The sequence below is a fragment of the Neodiprion virginianus genome, chromosome 2, assembly GCF_021901495.1.
Source record: "Neodiprion virginianus isolate iyNeoVirg1 chromosome 2, iyNeoVirg1.1, whole genome shotgun sequence".
NCBI lineage: Eukaryota > Metazoa > Arthropoda > Insecta > Hymenoptera > Diprionidae > Neodiprion > Neodiprion virginianus.
Genome location: NC_060878.1, coordinates 24,301,817 through 24,321,548, shown reverse-complemented (window position 1 = coordinate 24,321,548; position 19,732 = coordinate 24,301,817). Strand labels below are relative to the sequence as shown.

General features: G+C 37.8%; 1 protein-coding gene across 9 annotated transcripts; it reads right to left on the bottom strand.

Moving 5' to 3' along the window:
- Nucleotides 1-3,648: 3,648 nt before the first annotated feature.
- LOC124297054 (pancreatic lipase-related protein 2-like) lies at nt 3,649-18,818 on the bottom strand. 9 transcript variants are annotated; one of them, XR_006906513.1, is made up of 7 exons: nt 18,682-18,814; nt 8,059-8,204; nt 7,330-7,587; nt 7,007-7,237; nt 6,656-6,815; nt 4,419-4,682; nt 3,649-4,313 (listed from the first exon to the last, which is right to left on the bottom strand). XR_006906513.1 is itself a non-coding variant. In XM_046747649.1 (6 exons), the coding sequence occupies exons 1-6, from the start codon at nt 18,686-18,688 to the stop codon at nt 4,598-4,600; spliced, it is 891 nt and encodes a 296-aa protein (XP_046603605.1). In that variant the 5' UTR covers nt 18,689-18,818; the 3' UTR covers nt 4,360-4,597. The 9 variants fall into 9 exon arrangements, 8 of the variants coding, with proteins under 8 accessions (XP_046603605.1, XP_046603602.1, XP_046603604.1 ...); XM_046747649.1 differs by lacking the exon at nt 3,649-4,313 and having other exon boundaries at nt 4,360-4,682; nt 18,678-18,818; XM_046747646.1 differs by lacking the exon at nt 3,649-4,313 and having other exon boundaries at nt 4,360-4,682.
- Between the last annotated feature and the right edge of the window lie 914 nt (nt 18,819-19,732).

Sequence of the window (19,732 nt, the reverse complement as noted above, 5' to 3'; positions counted from 1 at the left end):
TGTTAATGGAGAGAAAAGTCTCCGTAATTGGCTTATCTATTCAGAGAGCACCGGTAGAGTCTACTGTGGACCATGCCTTGCCTTCGACGGCGGGACACATTTTGGCAGCAAAGAAGGCCTTAGCGATTGGAAAATGCCTCTATACGGGTAGCCGATCACGAAAACTCATCGACGCATAAACTGTCTTTATTGAATATGAAAAGAAGGGGGACGTTTCTCGGCCGCGTTGACCTAAGGCTAACGCAACAGCTCGATGCAACAATTGTATATTGGAGGAATATATTAAAACGAGTTGTGGCAACGATAAAGGCTCTTGTCTCGCGTGGTCTACCGTTCAGAGGATATAATGAAAAGTTTGGTTCACCACACAACGGGAATTATTTAATGTCCTTAGAACTCATCGCAGAGTTCGATTCATTTTTAGCAGATCATATTTCGCGGTACGGTAACTTAGGCAGTGGTCACACAAGTTATCTCTCTTCTTCGATTTGCAAAGAATTTATAGGGCTCATGGCAGAAAAAGTTATGAATACGATTGTAACGGGGATAAAATTGGCAAAATACTTTTCTATCATTGTAGATTCTACACCTGATATCTCTCATATTGATCAGTTTACTTTTGTCGTCCGATATGTACAGGCCAACGGTACACCCATTGAGCGCTTCCTCAAATTTATTCCGAACACAGGCCATAAAGCTCTGGACATGACAAAAGCCATTACTGCTACGTTGGACGAATTTGCAATCGATATTGATAACTGCCGAGGCCAATCTTACGATAATGTCGCCAATATGTCGGGTGCTTATAACTGATTACAGGCAAAAATAAAAAAACTTTCACCTCACGCGGAATATATTCCCTGTGCAGCTTACTCTCTCAATTTGATTGGAGAGTCTGCGGCAGAAGAGTGCGAAGAGGCTTGTTGGTTTTTCGCACTTTTGCAAGAGATCTACAGTTTCTTTACCGCATCAACCCAACGCTGGGAAACTCTTCAGCAGCAGCGAACCTCGAAGCAAAACTCAGAGGTAGAATTAGTAACAAATGTTACGCTGAAATTCTGTCAACAACTCGATGCTCGGGCCGTTGCGTGCAAAAATTTATACGACTCCTGGGATGACATTGTGGGAGCATTGGACTGCATCGAAGACGATAAAGATCAGAAACCGAGTGTCAGATGCGAAGCCATGTAAACGTATTCGATTGAAGTTAGAGCGTTTGGAAACTGCTTTTATGGTTTGTTTTTGGGGTTTCTTGCTCGGCAGATTCAATCTCACCAATAAGAAACTGCAAGCAGTTGACATCGACATATTTACGATTGTCCATCTTTACGATTCACTAATTACTCTCGTTTCTAAGGCTGGCGAAAATTTTGAAGATTTCGAAGCAAAAGCGAAGAAATTTTCGGAGGTACAGGAGTACGAAAAGGACACAAAGCGAAAGAGAAAGCGCCGGCTTCGTCCGGGCGAGTCTGCGAGTGAGGAAGTGGAAATGACCGGTCGAGACCATCTGAGAGTCGCGACATTTACAGTCATTACCGATAATATTCTTTGTGAGCTCCGAAAGCGACGTAAAGCATATGCGCGATATCACGATAAGTTTTCTTTTCTAACCGACTTAGCAGCGATTAGCTCGGTAGAAATAGAGGAAAAAGCAGAGAGCTTGCGGAAGGTCTACGCTTCAGATCTCGAGAAAAGTTTTTTTGATGAATGTCTTCATTTTCGTGCACACTGTTTGTCAAGTGGAGAAAATTGGAATACGGCTTTAAAGTTGTTGAAATGGATTCGGGATAGTGATATGCAAAGTGTGTATCCCAATATCGATATTGCTCTTCGCATGTGTGTTTGTACACCTGTTACAAACTGTTCTGGGGAGCGGAGCTTTTCTTGGTTGCGCCGAGTGAAGAATTATCGACGATCAAAACTGAAGGAAGATAGGCTCAACGCTCTGGCTATACCCGGCATTGAGTCAGATTTACTATCGTCCTTGAAATATGACGATTTGATCGATAGTTTTGCAACTCAAAAATCAAGGCGCGCAATACTATAAACTGTGAGCTATAATAATTAATAACTCTACGAACTACGAAGTAGCTGATAAGATGACGAAAATATGATAGGTAACAAACCAATAGTCATTCAATCACTACCAGTCATGATTTAATTTTTAATACTTAAATAACGGGGTTCTAATATTATTATCGTCATCACAATAGTTTCTTGTCCGAGTACGTTCAGGTGACATTAAAATAAAACAAAAAAAGTTCTCTGTATAATATCGCACAATATGTACCAAAATCAAGTTATTTTTACATCCCTAGACATGAATGGTATCAATATAAAATAAAAAAAATAGGCACACCGTACACGAAAAGGGCGAAAATCTTCCTCAAACCTAGGGCGGCCAGATTATTGAATGCGCCCCTGGAACCCCACCAGGTTGTTTATCATTTGGAAGACTCTAAAATGCTAGGGCACTTTGACTTTTCAACTCTAGTAGACGCCATGTTCCCGCAGCCGAAGAAATTACTTCCAGGTGTTGAAACGAAGCCCAATGTCAACAGCCCCGATCCGTTCCGATCGTTCTGCGATGACTTGTTTTCATTTTTACAGTTACGGAATTCCTCGGCCTACCAGGAATAACGAAGTTCAGAAGATATTTATGCAATTTTAAATTGTCACCCACTAAATTGCATACAAGATTTCTTACTTCAATCGTCTTTCAGAGCTCCGAGCATCCCAAATCTTTGGGATAGTTTATGCAAAACAGTGCAAATGAAGTAGAGTTTTCACTTCCGAACATACTTCTTGAAGATCGTTGTACGTCCAACATGGATCGCGTTATAGTGATTCGTATCACGCAATGCCAACATATATGTCCGTTTCTTTTGCTGTTGAGAGTGCTTCATCTGTATATTTTTAATTATCATTGTTTACTAACGAATAAATAAATATGCATGCAAAATTGTGAAACTTATTTGAACCTCAGGTTTGCAACGTATATGTATAATATATCCATTTAACAATTATCCCACTTTTATAACAATTTTAAAACAAATGTTTCACAAATCAATAATACAAAGTAATCTTGTAGTTCCAACAAATATTCATACGGGGAAACGGTAAAAAAAGTGATTCACGATTATATAATTTGAGTTGATATTTACATAATCTATACCGGGACAATCTCTTGAAAGTATACATACAATGCGCATGCGCGAGTTTTATCGGCTGCACGGGCAGGCTGGCCACTCCGAGTTTCAGCTGTCAAACCCTGTTTCTGGCGTCGATGTAGTTTATACGAATTTTTAAGGTTAGAATCTCAAACAGTCGAGATAGTGACTCGGAAAGTTGATGCTAATGCTCTTTGAAAATTGGCTTTATTCGAAAACATCGCCGTGAGGTGATTTCACTGACCAATGAGATTGAATTATTTGGCGCATGCGCATTGTATGTATAGTTTCAAGAGATTGTCCCGGTATACAGGTCTGGAAACTCTGGGAGCCACGATTATTCGCGTCGCTTAGCGACTGCAAATTTCGATTCTAGCGGCACCACCAGTTGTCGCTGCGGTCTAGTTACCAGGATAACAATAACCTTAATAAATACGATGAGTGAGCGTGAGTGAGCGAAGACCCATATACATATATGCGAATACCACGGTCTTGTCTGGACCCCACTCGGCCCCGCCACCGCTGTTGATAAGATCGCAACGAACCTAGTGGCGACTAGTGAACACAAAAATTGCTTCAATAAGCGACATACCCCCTCCAATGGAGTTTCCGGACCTGTATATAAGACCGTGCCCAAAAGATTCCGTGTGTGGCGCGATTCCCGTGCCATCTGTAGCAGACGGCTGAAACTTTGTCGAACTGTCCCCTTGCCTATCACAGTTGTTTCAGCTACCAAACTGTCAGCATTGCGTACAAAAACTATGAACTATTCGGCGAAATTGGAAATTGACGGCTGGCAGATTGGATGATTGCGCGATGAAGTAGCGTGAGGGGGTACGGGGAAGGCATTTTTCAAAGTCATCTTACCGTAAAAATTTTCACTCCACTAAGCTTAGCTGACCAAAGTCGCGCTTTGCATCTTGGGTAACTGAGGCACTATTCCATACCTTCCTGAATATTGTCTTAGTTCTAAGTACTGTTCGTGATTCTCTCACATCAGCTGCATCCTCAGTACTGATCTAAACGCGGAATAAAGCGAATCATTAAAATGAATCTCACTCTTTATTTCGATCTGCATGTGTTCTCAAACCCTTCGCCTTCAGCCAACCTTGTAGGATTAAAATTACCGAACTTCCTCTATCTCTAAACAGGTATGTCGGAGGTAAAACAGAAAATGCACGATTAGGAATAATTGTACACGATTCAGTAATGATATATTTTCAATAAGTATGGGGTAAATATGCTTACACGAGTTTTGTAATCCAATCAGGATCAACTTATCTTATTCAGTTCTTGCAAGTGTATTTGGTTTTTATAAGGTAGTTTGACCGTCTCTATCTTCGTTTCTCTTCGGCTTACGTATGCTATTCAAGGTTTCAATCATACTTTCTGCTTAATTCTCTTTCCCACGTTACGATGAACTAAAATTAAGAGCTGTTGGGGTACGTGCCCTTTTCACCCCTGCCATAGACAGGCCCTCCGTTTGTCTCATAGTAATACGTTCCAGAGCACCTGGCGAGAATAATGATTATTTCAGAATGCTTCATTCAGTCCATTTCCAAACAACCATAGTATAATAAATTTTCACGCAGTAAAATATAGTTTTGCAACCCAAGTAACACACGGTCGACATATATTTGACTTACAAGGAAGGTATCTCAGGTCAATCTCTCCGATTTGTTTTTTTTTTTGTATCGTGTTATAGTAGACTAACAACTAAGCGACACTTATTTTTTTTTATCTACCATTAAACAATTTAAGGGGGTGAATCCACTTTCCAAGGTAAGATATGTCTGGGGGCAATTTGGCAGTTTCTTTTTTAAATTGAGGTTTCGGCAAAGTAGCGAACTCGACAGTTCGAATCAAAGTATTCTATCGCGCGCATTATTGTTTCATTTCACTCGCTGTTTAAAATCATCCTCACACATGTACTCACACTCGCGTACAATGCTTACCTATTTCTCTACCTCAAATCTAGCCGCTTGGCCGTGTCACGCCTCGAAACTAATCAGCCGCAAAATCATATCTGCGTATCATCTGTGTATTCTCTCGCCTTTGTAAACCTCGGTTGTCGTTCTGTTCTCTTGCGATGCAGATAGTATCGCCTTGTATCTTTCTCAACTAACAATAAAATATCCTTTATTGTTATTTAATCATCATCTATTTCAGTCATCATCCCGCTTTCTCATTATTGCCATTTCTCACTAATTCGTGGATCCCATATCAATAATCCAAATCTAGCGCTATCCCTCAAAACAATTGAGAAAATTTTCATTTTTTATTTCTCGTTATGAGAAAACTTTTCCAGTTGAATTGGTACAAAAATATAAAGTTCTTATGGGTGAAACTGTCAAATCGCCCCTTGACATGTCTTAATTTGGAGGGTGATTTCACCCCCTCAAACTGTTGAGTGGCAAATGGAAAAAAAAATAAAAAAATTGGTGTCGCTTAGTTTTTAGTCTACTATAAAATATTACAAAAAAAATCAAATCGGAGAAATCAACCTAGGATAACTCCCTTTTTAGTGTCGGCGGAAAATGGTGTCAACTAAGCGGAGACTGATGAAAAGAGCGATTGGAAGTCAATAATTGATTACATGTCAACCATACGTTCACAAATGTCCGCTCGGCTGTCAATTTACATTCAATGGTGTACAAGTCAACTATTAATTGATTCATCATTAAAAAATAGTCAAACAAAACTGTAAAAATTTCGATATCACCAGATCTTTTTCATGTCATTACATTCGGCATGGCGAGTTCTGTACGATGTCTAATTTTTGTTTAATCGCTATCTTGATCTTGACCTTTTTAAAGATATTCGTTGACATATGGTCGCCACACTGCACAACTTCAGCTTTTGGCTTACAACCTGCGATCATTACCACATCGTTCAAGTAAATTGTCACCGTTTTACCAACTTTCTAAACACTCTCAGTCAAATTTTCTATCTGTCGATATTATGACAGTTTTAATAATCTTAAAGGAAGTGTTCATTCGCTACTAGATTCTTAAGTTACGCGTCTAAGATGGCGAATCCATATCGATCGAATGTTGAATCCGGCTTCACTCGATATGCCCAGTTGTAACTGGGATTTTGTTTGTAGGATACATGCAAGCAATTGCTCCATAATGATAATAAAGGTTAGCCTAAGGCAACAAATAAATAAAATGTTAGTCGTCATTTTCAAAAGTGTGCTACTCGGGAATATATTTCAACTTACGTAAAGTTACGTTCCCGGAACATTTCAAACCTTGTGACATTACGTTGCTACAACGTTCTTAAATTATTCTGAAGCTTGCAAAGTTAGGTCGCTGCAATATATCTAAAATATCACAAATCTCACAATCTTTACGTTGCTGCAATGTTTTTGAAATAATACGTACTGTAGGGGTGAAAAATATATGATATGTGGTTCCATTTCCACGTCTTTCGCTATTTTCAATGAAATCTTTTTCCCATAAAAATATTTAGCAATGACTTACGATTTAAAGTGGAGGTAAAAGCCCAGCGCGACTATCAAATTCCCACTACAAGAATTGTTGTAAAAATCTTCAGCATTGTCGCACTGTACCGCTAAATGTGAGCTCTTGTTTCTTATCGCCTCTCCCATATACATCCAAGATCTGTCATGGCTACATCGATCTGGAAACGTTTACTACATCTATGAGTAATCGAATCTCGTAATATGTTAATGTTATAAAAAGTGATGTGTTTGATAACTACAATTATGGCAATTTTACATTTAAATATTTTTCCAAGCCGCTATTATCAGGATATTGGTATACAAAAATGTATTTCCTTAAAATCTAGATTTATTTAACCATCGTACTCACATGTTGGGAGTATTTCATTGATATTAAATGTGTTTGGTAACCAGGGACACTTTTTTTGGTAACGAACTCCCGAATTGGGGAAGAAATCACAGGTTCCAATTGGATCAGGAACGCCATAAACTCCGCCATCCGTATGCACGACGTCGACCAAATTAGACTGGGAAGAATTCAAACGGCAGGAGTTATGGACGTTGAATGGCGGATAGAAGAGTGGAAGAGCCGGATCCAGGCCTATAAATAGGAGATTTCATCACATGGCTGACGTTACAATTAAGCTGCAGACTTTTGTATCCGCTGGAGTAATTCAACAACTTTGCGGCTACCAGTAATTCGTGTGGGTCGTGAATGATTTGTTTGAATTAGATGTTGCCCCGCACATCCAGCGACATGTGCTCCCATTGAGAAGCCGATAAACCAACGCTGGTCTATCGCAAAACCCATATCCGAAATGCTTGCCATATCTCTGCCCAAGGTGTTTCCAACTTCCGGCACTTTGACCGCAGCTGACACGTAATCCAGCTTAGAAATTGCGCTCCAGTCAAAGCAGCAGATATGTCCACCAGTATCGAGTGATAGTAGAGCTGTGGAAACACGGAGATAACACCGGTCAACGAAATTTCATTTTTTGTGTGTAACATGAAAACTTTTAACCGATTATGTTAGGGACAAGGTGAAGTATAATAAAATTGATATTAGAATGTCTTAGGTACGAATAGTTGTATTGTATAATGATTTTTTTAGTTCTTCTAAATATACAGTTTTTACGAACAAAAATGAGGTTACATACAATAAACGCTCATCTATAATCATTTTGTTCATTTACTAAATAGCAAAACACCCTAAATCAACAAAGGTAAGTCAAAACGATAAACATTCAATTTTACAGGCAGTAGCTGTAACACAAAAACTAGACCTGATCGAATCAAAATAAATATGGTTTTATAATGAGAGTAGATAGCTATTTAAAAATTAGTAAGCACCTTTCTTGTTACAAAATTTTGTTAACCAGTGTAATTATATTGCAAATGTTGTAGCGGATTTTGGTGAAATACCTGACATGATCGTCAATGAGCTCTTGTTGCGACAATCCTCCTGCCAACCGGGAACGTAAAACGTTAAGGAGAGTGACGCGTTGTTGAATAGATTTATCAGGTTCGTCGCATTCCCTGATTCTATGTCACTGTACTCGTCAGTTGTTCTGAAAAGTAAATGTTTAATCATTATGTCACAAAATGTCATTCATAATTCATTCATAAATATTATTGAAAATAGCCAAAAATTCATGAAAGATGGAACGCGGTGCACATACGCCCTATTCTCAAGACGTCTTTGTGATATCAATTTTGATTAACAAAATTAATTCGTCAAATGAGCAAACAAATGGTTAGATTTAAATGTTTAATATTTGATAAAGTCAATACCAATGAAAATTATATAAGTGCTTGAATTGCATTGTAAATGTATACGATAACAAAAGAAAAATACAAATGATTTAAATATAAAGTAAACTGATAATTAAATTTATACCGTAATTCTTAGGTTGCTGTTCCTAATCGATTCAAGTGAAATTGTGAAAAATTATAAGTTGTAAATAGCTGAATATTTCTAATTGTAGGCTATTTAAATTTTACTTTCTGGATCACTCTGACAAGGAGAGGGCGCGAACATTGGATCACCGATTCCAAAGCCGTTTTAATATCATAAAGTACTTCTCAATAGTAGTCTAATTGTAACGTGTGCTGCAGAGAACGTCATTCGTAGCCATTTCTGAGAAAAAAAACTATTGAAAATTATCGCTGAACTCATATACCACTAATATTGTAACAACTGATGTCGAAGTACTCCACTACACCACGCTACCGACCCGGGTCCAATCACGGGGTCGGTACTTTTTTTTTTTACAATGCATGTTACTCATTTAAAGGAAAGGTGCTACGGAACAAGTTACAAGGCTATCGCTTTCCGTTACAGATGTTAAGAAAAAATTGCGCATGCATTGCATGAGCGTTGCTTTTATATTATGCGCCTGGTGCGAAAAAAATTTGTCCTTCACCTGTTTTTAAGATAAATATCATTCGCACAAATGCACCAGCTGCGCCGAAAATGCGAGCGATAGCGATGACTAATTGACAGCCTTACACTTACGTTACCTTTCGAAAAATAAATTATGTTGTATAATGAATTATAGCCTTGTATTATATTTATTCCGTAGCACCTTCCCTTTAAATTAGTAACTTGCATTGTGAAAAAAAGAGTACCGACACCGAGATCGAACCCGAGCCAGCAGCGTGGTAGCCGAGCGCTTCGACGTCACTTAATACAACTGTAATTTTCAATTTATTTTTTCTCGGAAACGTCTACGAATGGCGTTGTCTGCAGCACACCTCAGACTACTATTGTGAAGTACTTTATGATATCGAAAGGGCTCTGGAATACCTGTGTGAAGTTGGCCCCCCAAGTTTCACAAAAATTTTTTTTCAAATATTTCGGATTTTGTACTTGTGCGAACGAAAATTTTGGCCGTGCTAACGATATACAAACCATTGCAGAAAAAAAAAAGAAAATTCAGGGACCAGAGTATAGGTGTCGCTATTAACAGCGTAGAACCGCTCACTTCCAATTGACCATAGTCATTGGACATACATACCTATCTCGACATTCGGGGCAACATAACCGCACTATAGAAGATTGCATTGTAGTTGGGTCATGTCATATGAAGTATTGATAAATAACACTTTTTGTCAATAAAATACACAATGGGTAAAACGTCCGTAATTTCTCAATGTTATTTTAATGCTATTCATAGCAAAAAAAAAAAAAAAAGAAAAAGCTTGACTGCTACGAAAGCAGTCATAGACTCACCTAGCGCATAAATATAAACTAAAGCATATTGCACACTTCAATAACGTATACTTTTTTCACAAGTATATCTAATAAAAGAATATTTTCATTTATCGATACTGAATTAAATTGATTTCTTTAATCAATACAAATTTATTTTCGTTGGCTGTTTTGAGCTACAGCCCACTGAAAATCACCAAAAAAAGTAGATCCACAGTACAGCTAACTCCTAATTTACGTTGGCACCGGTTGTATGTTACACAAATTATAATAAATTGTACGATACTCATGCATAAAGTTGCGTATTTCGTAGTAACAAACTTTTTTTTACAATCACTGGTAAAGTAAGTGAAAGAGAAGTCGCTATATTTGTTAAATTATAAGATTATTCGTAATACAGTTCCATACTGAAAATATTCATGTGTCTAATCTTATAATGTTGTGAAAGAATTCGACGTGTAATTTATTACATGATTCATTTCGTAAATTCGATAAAACATACATATAAGAAATCACATAATAAATTACGAAAGCACGAACCATCGGGTATACTAGATTAAAAATCATATAATCAACTATATCGTGAACTATATGAATTTCGATCTAGTATATTTGATGATTCGGGCTTTCGTAATTTATTATGTGATTTCTTATGTATTGCATCGAATTTACAAGATAAATCACGTAATAAATTACACGCTGAATTTTTTCAAACCATTTCATGATTTGACACATGATGAACATTTTCAGTGAGGTTGCGTATTATATACCAGTTGCGTTCTATACTACCTTCTTCCATTAATTTTATTGGTTTTGTATTGCAAATTAAATGCATTCGAATGTTCCCGCTAGTCGGAAAATAGCAGTTCCACGCTGTTAACAGCACCACCTTTTTTCCCAAAAAATGGGATCGCTTTCTTACGGAGAAATACGGAAGAGATTTGTCTCCTTGTATTCTATGCTCTGAGCTTAAGTCCATCGTTGTGTCTGCATTCATTGCCTTTGCCTGTCCGTGTATTTGCTGACGGGTTGCCCGTTCCGCGGGTCAGCTTGGCGGCCAAAGACGTTACAATACGTCATATACTTCATTCAGTTATGCTACCCTGCGTCTTGTTCAACGAACGGAATATTAGTAGGTGCCGCAGATCGTTTCGTGCAGGTCACCACCTCCTATTTCAAAATTAAATGCAAATCTCTACCTGAGAACAAGACGGAAGTGATCGCCAACGATCCTAAATTCCCTTCTAATGCCAACAATACAGTCTTTTCCGTAACAGCTGTAAAATAATTTTTTTACCAACGACTTTTGTATCTCATCACATTTTATGTATTCAGTTTGCTGTAGGAATATTTCTAACGAAACAGTCAGATTTGATAGTTCTCGTATTATTTTCAAATTGACAGGTAGACAAAAAAGAAAATTCGTACTATTGTCTGCAAATAAGAATGACGATGATGGTACTGGTGAAACTTCATTTAAATTAGCGACTTATAAATTTTCTACACCTGTTCAAGACACGTTCTATCAAAACTTCAAGAATTCAAGAGTCAACTTAACTCTGAAATAGAAAAGTCTGATGCAGGTTTTGGAGACGAGAAAAATCGTTGAATTATGAAAAGGCTAAGACTGAATCTTTTTATGGAAAAATCAAAGTTGAAGACTTTACAAAAACAAATTTTAAAAATTAGAGACAACCAGAGCGTCCTAGAGTAGAGGTTGATCAGCTTAAACTAAAAAGAATTGTATCTAATGGAGATTCTACAGATATTCGAGATCTTTCCGAGATAATTAGAGCTTGTAAAACTCTTAATCAATTGTGAGACCAGAGTTTTGAAACTGAATATAATTTGTCGTGAACTGCCACTCATCTTCATCTACTGTCACGAAATTATCATTCTTTAGAGGGAAAATGACACGTAGAAACTCTACCTGTCAAGTTTGCATGACCTTACACTGTTTTACATAAAAGTCATGTTGTTCAAACTTTTTATTTGCTGTGATCAGAAATTTAGAATGTGTGACTTCAATCCTTGAACCCAATCAGGTAGCGCTCACCTCCAAAGATGATAAAGCGCGGGTACCAATATGTATGGGAGAAAACGTGACACCGAGTAAGTGGAAGTGTCAACACCGATCTTTAATCCTTCTCCGTCGCTTCCTCTCCCTGCTCTCTTCTTGTTTTGTGGCAAAGAGTATATAAAAATAGTTACAATTGAACTCTAGTCCTGTCTCTACAGATATAAGCTCTCGGGCCTTCTACCGTCTAAACCGTCTCCCATTAATTTTGAAATTATTCTTATCAATCGAATTAAGTTATCGCAAAGTTGCGCATGTGATATTGTACAGTAAATCAGCTAAAGCGTGAGTAACTGCGAGAGTACGTAGATCGAAAGTTAATTAATCAAAACGTTAAATCATAAATAACGAAAGAATTATGTGGACTTAGATCCGGCTTGGTGTGAACTTTGAAATGTCCTGCCTATTCCTACGCACTGGTACTGACCTTTCGGCAGCGAACCTCATCTCTTTACATCCGGAACACGATAAAAAAAAACAGCAGCAACAGAGAGTATCGAGTGAGTCTTCCAGACCATGATCGGGTTATTGATTGGATCTAGTACAATGCAGGGTCTACGGACAGGCAGGAGCGGCGGACTTACATTTCCGAGGTGTGGAACCGAGGTTATTCTTGACTAGTATAAAATAACACGGTTAAACTTTTCAATCTTTCCTATGTAAACTACACTCTGATTTCACTTCGATGTACTTAAAGTTACTATTCTGCAGTTGATAAGGTTGATGAATTCGTTTATCCGAAGTTCGAGATCTCATTGTTCAACTATATCTTGGTGAATGTGTATTATAGCTGCATCGTCCACATGATCTTGCAGCATCGTTGATTTTCAAGTAATATTAAACAAAATTTACAAAGTTCAGCGAAGATTAGGGTTTTGGTAAGGTCGATTATACGTGAACTGTCGAAATACGTTTTCTTCAGTGCCATTTTCAATCTGGTACCATTACATAATAATTCACAGAGAGAAGATAAAAAGCAGATTTTACTCAAAACTGCAGGAAAAGAGGGACACATCACGGTTTTTGGTAAAAAGAGCACCCTTGTCAACTACATTTTTTACTATAAATTTAGTACATTTTCCTTTGCACACAGTAGTATTCATTGCTTCTAGAGCAAATTTTGCATTTACGAAGTGTATTTTATCAAAAAACCTAATGAGTCCACTTCGGTAGTTTCAAGTAAAATCTGCACTTTTATTCTCCCCATGTTTTTATAAATTCGGATTACGCAAAATAATAACTAGAACTTCCTACTTTGAACGTTTATTTATTCAATGGATGTCCGCTTGGCGTCAATGAATTCATAAAAGTGGTGACACACCAGGGAACCCAGGAAAATCGGTAATAGTCTAGAAATCTTATAAATTGAGAATAGTAAGGGAATTATGTTGCCTTGCGAGGTGAAATATATATTAGGGTGATTTTTATTTGGGGGTCGAAAAAATTTTCATTGTGACGCCCCCCAGACCTGTTCCAAATTAAAAAAAAAATCTGTGTCACGTTTCAAGTCCCTACAGCGTTATGGACCACAACCAGTGAATGCAAAGAATAAGCACATTTTTTTTGTCAAATTCGAATCGTTCATGTACAAATATATACAATTCAGACCTTTAATTTTTTGTCATCACAGTTCTTAATCGATTTTTGCCAAATAATAAGAGGCTGAACAGATAAAAACCGCTTGGCTGCAAATATTCATATTTTTAAGCAATATATTATTTAGGAAAAATCGATCAAGAATCGTAATGAAAAAACAACTGAAGATTTAAATTGTTCATACTTTTACACAAACAATTCGAATTTGACAAAAGAAATACTTATATTCATCAGAATTCATTGCATTTATGCGTTGAAGCCCGTGACCATTGATATAGCCACCTTGAAAATTTACACATTTTTTTCTCACGATTTGGAACAGGTCTGGGCGGCGTCACAATGAAAATTTTTCAGATCCCCAAATAAAGACTATCTTTATATATATCACACTAGTGCGACCGTTATTGCTCTATGCATGCACTATCTGGTCTCCTTATTATGACTCTCATTTAATTTCACTTGAAAGGGTTCAGCATAAGTTCTTCAAAGAGATGGCATTTATATTGGGTAGACCTCCGACTTTGAAGAACCACGACTATGCCGGTATTGTGAGAACTCTAAATATCTGTTCCCTTGGTTCGTACAGAAGTTACGTTGATGCCATTATCTTATTTAAGGTTTTTAACAATTTGACGGATTACCCCAAGATGGTGGGCATTTTTGAATTGCATGTTCCGGGAGAATGCTTAGGGATAATTACTAACAATTTCTTATTTTAATTCCCCCTGGAGAGATGCGCTATAGATCGGTCTACAGCCATTTATTTAAGTGAGTTGGCCTAGTGCCATATGCGATGGTTGGACTTATTTAGCTATACCATCGTTGGGTTCAAGGTATTATGTAAAACCAATCTATTTTGTTTTGAGCAGCGCGTCAGATATTTGTCAATATTATCTTCTACAAAGATATTGTAACGGTTACTGCTTTTGATGTGTTGAATGCACTTCAAATCCAGTACCGGTGAAGTGTCTTTGTCCAGTAGATTATTAATTAAAGGTGATTTTGAAATATTTGGAGCTCCGGATGAATAAGGAAAGGAAGTAATTACTCCCTAATTTTGTCGTCCTTGATTGGCAGACACGGATAACGCTACCGTTACTCCAATTTGCAGACGCGGGGCTGCATAGCCGTTTCTACCCATCTAGTACCTGCCACAGACGCGGTTTTGCTACCTTTGCTACATTTTACAGAGGGTAAGCTATCACAACCCTATTTAGACCTGCTTCCTATAAGTTAGGCTTTTCATTCGACTCAAAAAGTCACAACAATGTGACCTCAGGCCGTAATGCATTCAATGAGCAAAGTTGAAATTAAATTCAGGATACAGAATTCTAATTTTGAAAACACAAATGAATTGTCGCAACTTACTGGCTACGCTCCGGTGAGTAAATTGACCGCCAGCCATGCGTTTTGCAGATGCAATTGCTTTGACCAAAAAGTAAATTTGCAACCTAATCAGGCGCTCAACCGCGGGTTTGCTGGAAAAGTGAGATTTTGCTGCCGTCTTAAATGGTCCACGCGCTACCGTAGAGGTGAGCATTGGTGGTAATGCCCTGCTACCTGTTAGTGCCATCACGTTACTACGGTTGGCCCCAGTGGACCGGCATTACTGCGGTCGTTCGTCAATAACTCGTGATGTACCGGCATCGTGTGATCACTCGTCGGTAAGTCGGCGTAGCTGTATTCGTTCGTGATGTAACGGGATCACCACGGTCTTACGTACAGGTCTGGAAACTCGCTTAAAATTTCAGTGGTGGGGGTGTCCTCTTATTGAAGCACCGGCCGTTTCGCCTAGTGACCACGAGTGTCGCTGCTATCGAGAGGTCCAGGCAAAGTCCCTAGATTATACTGGTCAAGACACGCGTGGGCAAAAAAATGAGTGAGAATGCGCCAAAAGTTTCGTGTGACAATGGATGCTTTCCATTTAGAGCACAATATGACACGGTGTAAACATTTCTGGTCTGTTCCTTTGCCCGGATTGACCGCTTACAATAGAAATTTGTACACTGTGTCACACTGTACTCTCAATGGAAAGCACTCGGTGTGGTTCTGATTCCTGACTTGTCACAATGATTAACCTCAAAATATATACGTGCTTCTATTTATTTCGTGAACGTCAGGACACTAAGGGCGCAACTCGTTGATGCTTAACCTCAAAAAATTGAGCAAGATTGGTCGAAACTGGTCGGTGCGGTAATGTAAGTTTGATATTTTTTGGGCGAACGCGCATAGAAATTTTTACCACGTCATAGTGGGAAAAACTGGAACACGCGGGTCTTGACCTGTGTAATCTAGGGACCTTGGATCCAGGCTGTGTGCGAGAGACGGAAGCAGATTTCAAAACCACGGACGGTCAACAACCTGTTTCCATCTCTCTCGCACAGTCTGAATCCCTCTACCGCAGCTCAGAATACCTCTATCAGGCTGCTGCTTTCCTATATTTGTTTATTTGTCCTCAGTCTTGCCCTTGTTTTCTTAACGTCGATTAGATCAGTGTCCTACGCTCTTGCATTCGATCATTACCCATCAGCTTTAACCTTCAAGTGGAGCACCGTGTGTGGAATACCCAGGGATGAATTATTATGTGTTTGTTCCTTATAAATGGTAATGTTGAGGAAATTAATGTCGCGTAGGAGAAAAAAGTCTACAATCTCAACTACAGACACTCCACCAGAATCATCATGAGATGTTAAAACTAGCTGAATTAGAGCCTAGTGTAGTCAGTCTATGGGTAGACGCTACCCCGTGCTCTTGTAACGTCATTATGTTGACAGTTTAATTAAAGAAATGATTTGTGCGAAGCAAGTGTTTTAGTGTATTTTTTAAGTGTTTATGTTATCAGAACGCTGGAATAACTCTTGGATATTCAGCATCGTAATTCCATTTTATGTGCAAGGAACATGCTGCTAAAATTTGTCTGGAATGTACCATCCAATTATCCTCTTAATATTTTACAATATTTATACTTTTAAGGGGGGAGCCTGCTTTAGAGGCTTCAAAAAATCCATTTTTTTTTTTTGCATTAATGTCTTCCCAAACTATCCAAGAATGTGTTCCTAAAATTTCAGACGCAAATTCGAAATATTTTCGGAGTTACAGAAGAAATAGTGAGCAAGCGTCGAGCAGGTATACGAGCGGTTTTTTGAAGTTTTCAACCAGTTTTTTGAAGAGTCTGAACCAGTTTTTTCAAGTTTTGAACCAGTTTTTTGAAGAGTGTGAAGGGCAACTTTATGGACCAGGAATCGCTGATTAGCATGTTAATGCGGTAAGTTCAAGAAAATTACGATTTTTTATGTACGAAAACTTTGACGCACGATTTCTCCATTTTTCAATTTTACGCTTTTTCCTAATTGGCGGGAAAGATAGGGAAAAAACTAAACGTCCTATCGAAACGAGCCAAATTGCATTGTACTCGGGATGAAATTCTCTTCTAGTTGAACCTAAAAAACCTTAAGAAAGTTAAGATTAACCCACGTTTTAAACAATCTAAAGTGAATTGTTTTCCCAAGAAAAAAGAATTTTTTTTTTAATTTGCGAAAAATTGTTGAATTTTTCACTTTTTATGGAATTTTCTTGGTTTAACTAAAAGCTATACTATTGAGAAGTAAAAATTTTTTTGGTTTCTTTATTTCAGATGGAAATTGCGACCTGCACCTTTCCCGCCGCACGACAAATGCATACTCGAGACGCCTCGGTGAAATGCTTGTACCAGGCATAATATGACATGTATCCTAATGAAAAAATTCGAGAAGACTGTTGAAATACATAACAATAAGCCCTGAATGTTTCGTTTTAATCGGATATTTCTTTCCTTCCCAAAAAAATCCTCGAAAAAACCAATTTTTTGAAGCCTCTAAAGCAGGCCCCCCCTTAAGAGTATTTTTATTACCGAAAAATAAATGACTTCTTATGCTTGACCAAGAATTATTAGTTCAAAATCTCTTAACTTTACCTTGCTAAATAAATGTATCTTTTTAATCGAAGAACATTTTTTGATTCAATAATTTCGCAATGTTGGAATGGCAAACATTGTCATTTTAAATTTAAGCACATTGGCGCCAACGGGAAGTATAACACTATATTGTACCATCGGTTCATTATGTTTTCTTTGCCGCTGTATCCGTTCTGTTCTCTGTACGCGCCAAAAATGAACGGCATTGTGTCAAACATTAATCCACTCATTTTACCTTGTTCATAACCGATCCACCCAAAACTAACACGCAAAAATGTGATGTTTTTAAGAAAATCATCACATTTTGACAATTGTTAATGAATTTTTTATAATCATACCGCAAACACCTTTTTCCCTTTTCCTACACCGTCTGAACTATCGATTCAAAAAAAAATGTTTAAATCGAATCATTTGATTGCAAGATATAAATCACTAAAGACACACGGGTATGACATACACATATGCTCCTGAATCGGGAAGCCGCGACAGTTCGTCTCTTGAGGGTTGATTTTGTATTCATCCTTGAATATACCGAGACGTATACGTGACGCATAAATATGCAGGTGATACATTTCAATTTAGTTCATTCAGTTAAAGTTGAATTTGTGCTACATTTATTATTTTCAAGTAGACAATATTTGTAGAGATAATTAAAATTGATTATTTGACCACTATCTCGATAAGCACTCATTTTGGAATCGGCAATATTTGATAATTCTTCCTGCATGATTTAAATTTCTATTCATTCGGTATTTCTTACTAAGAATCAAATCTTTTCGAATAAGATTTTTTTTACAAAGAATTATAGATTGATTCATATCTCTGATCCGATGCTAAGAAGTTGTACAAATATAGAGATAAATATCCAATAGCAAGCCCGATGAATGTGTTACCCGTGAAAAGTAAGGTCTAGAGATCTAGAATTCTATGGCTTTTACAATATGATAATAAATGAAAATGGCAACTCATTCAAAATATCAGCACCTAATTCTTTACCTATAGTTGGCGGAATTGCTGGCGTTCTTTTGATTGTTCATATATTGAGTGTAATCGTTTAAGGTTATAAAAAATAACTTGCACGGTGAACCCCGTAATTGAAGTGGCAATTTCTGAATGGCGTGTTCCCTCAATCGTTTGCAGGACACGTGGGTCATTCGTAGTTTGACTTTGACTTATTATATTATAAATAAACTTACCCTGTATACTCACTTTTCATAGCACCGGTAGAACAAGACACTGGTGCCCAAAACAGTTGAACAACCAAACAGTAAACACAATAAATCACCAAGCATAATTTACTGCTCAGAGAAAATTAGGAGCGCGAATTACCTGTTAAAACAACCGCGCATTGACTGTCTCTGCATTCGACCGGTTTCCCATATTTATCAACGAACGTTTTTAAATACAGATTTGCAATGTTAAACTTATCGTCCAAACACAAATACAATAATGCTGTTTGTGTCTGGCCTTGGGTAGATATCGTTAATGTCAGCGTTGCGCACGTTCTCGAATGCATACACGTGCAGCGTGACTTGAATTGGAGGCCCGTAACTTCGTTGCAATAAATCGGTTAATCATCGACATAATACATTTGGGTCACAAATTAGGAATAATTACAATTGCGTCAGAACGTTCGGTTACAAGCCAATAATGCTCTTGATGTATTAGTAGTGGCTCCTATTCTGATTACATACCGCATAATTAACCACCACATTTAGAAAAGTGACCTCGGCACCGGTTGCTGCATGGTTTCTCAATATTAGGTCAAGGAAAGATCTAGTAAGCGTAGACTGAACTGAAGCAGCATTTTCTTTCAAAAAATTCAGTAGTAATAGGTTGAACATTCTAAAATTATTGGCGTGGTGTAGTGAAGATGACAATTACTTTCGAATTCGTTCTGCTGCCGCAGACTCCGACTTGATACCGTCACGACGGTCTGCTTGACCGCTTAACAAGAATTCCAACCTTGCATCTCATTGCAAAACGAGCCGTTAAAAAATTGCCGCAAAATATACATTGCATATCACAGTCAATCCATTTTTAATAAGTTCACTGAAAATAATTATAACTTCCGAGCTGATCTTGATAAAAATCAAAGTCTTAATCGAACCACTACAACAAGTACATCACAACGCACAAGCGTGCGTGATTATAATGTCAAGTTTTGAGTTTTTCCATTTACAGTGTCAGCGCATTCCAGTCAGAAACTCCAACAAGTGATAAGTTGAGCAATTGGTCTATAGTCCGGTCAATTTAGTCA

What these genes read in the sequence shown, in the direction of transcription:
- LOC124297054 (XM_046747646.1), bottom strand. Translation starts at nt 18,764, where the DNA reads ATGCTTGGTGATTTATTGTGTTTACTGTTTGGTTGTTCAACTGTTTTG. An exon ending in CTCATTGACGATCATGTCAG is followed by an intron (nt 7,588 to 8,058) that starts GTATTTCACCAA and finishes GTGTTTCCACAG; the next exon opens with CTCTACTATCACTCGATACT. An exon ending in CAATGAAATACTCCCAACAT is followed by an intron (nt 6,816 to 7,006) that starts GTGAGTACGATG and finishes AAACGTTTCCAG; the next exon opens with ATCGATGTAGCCATGACAGA.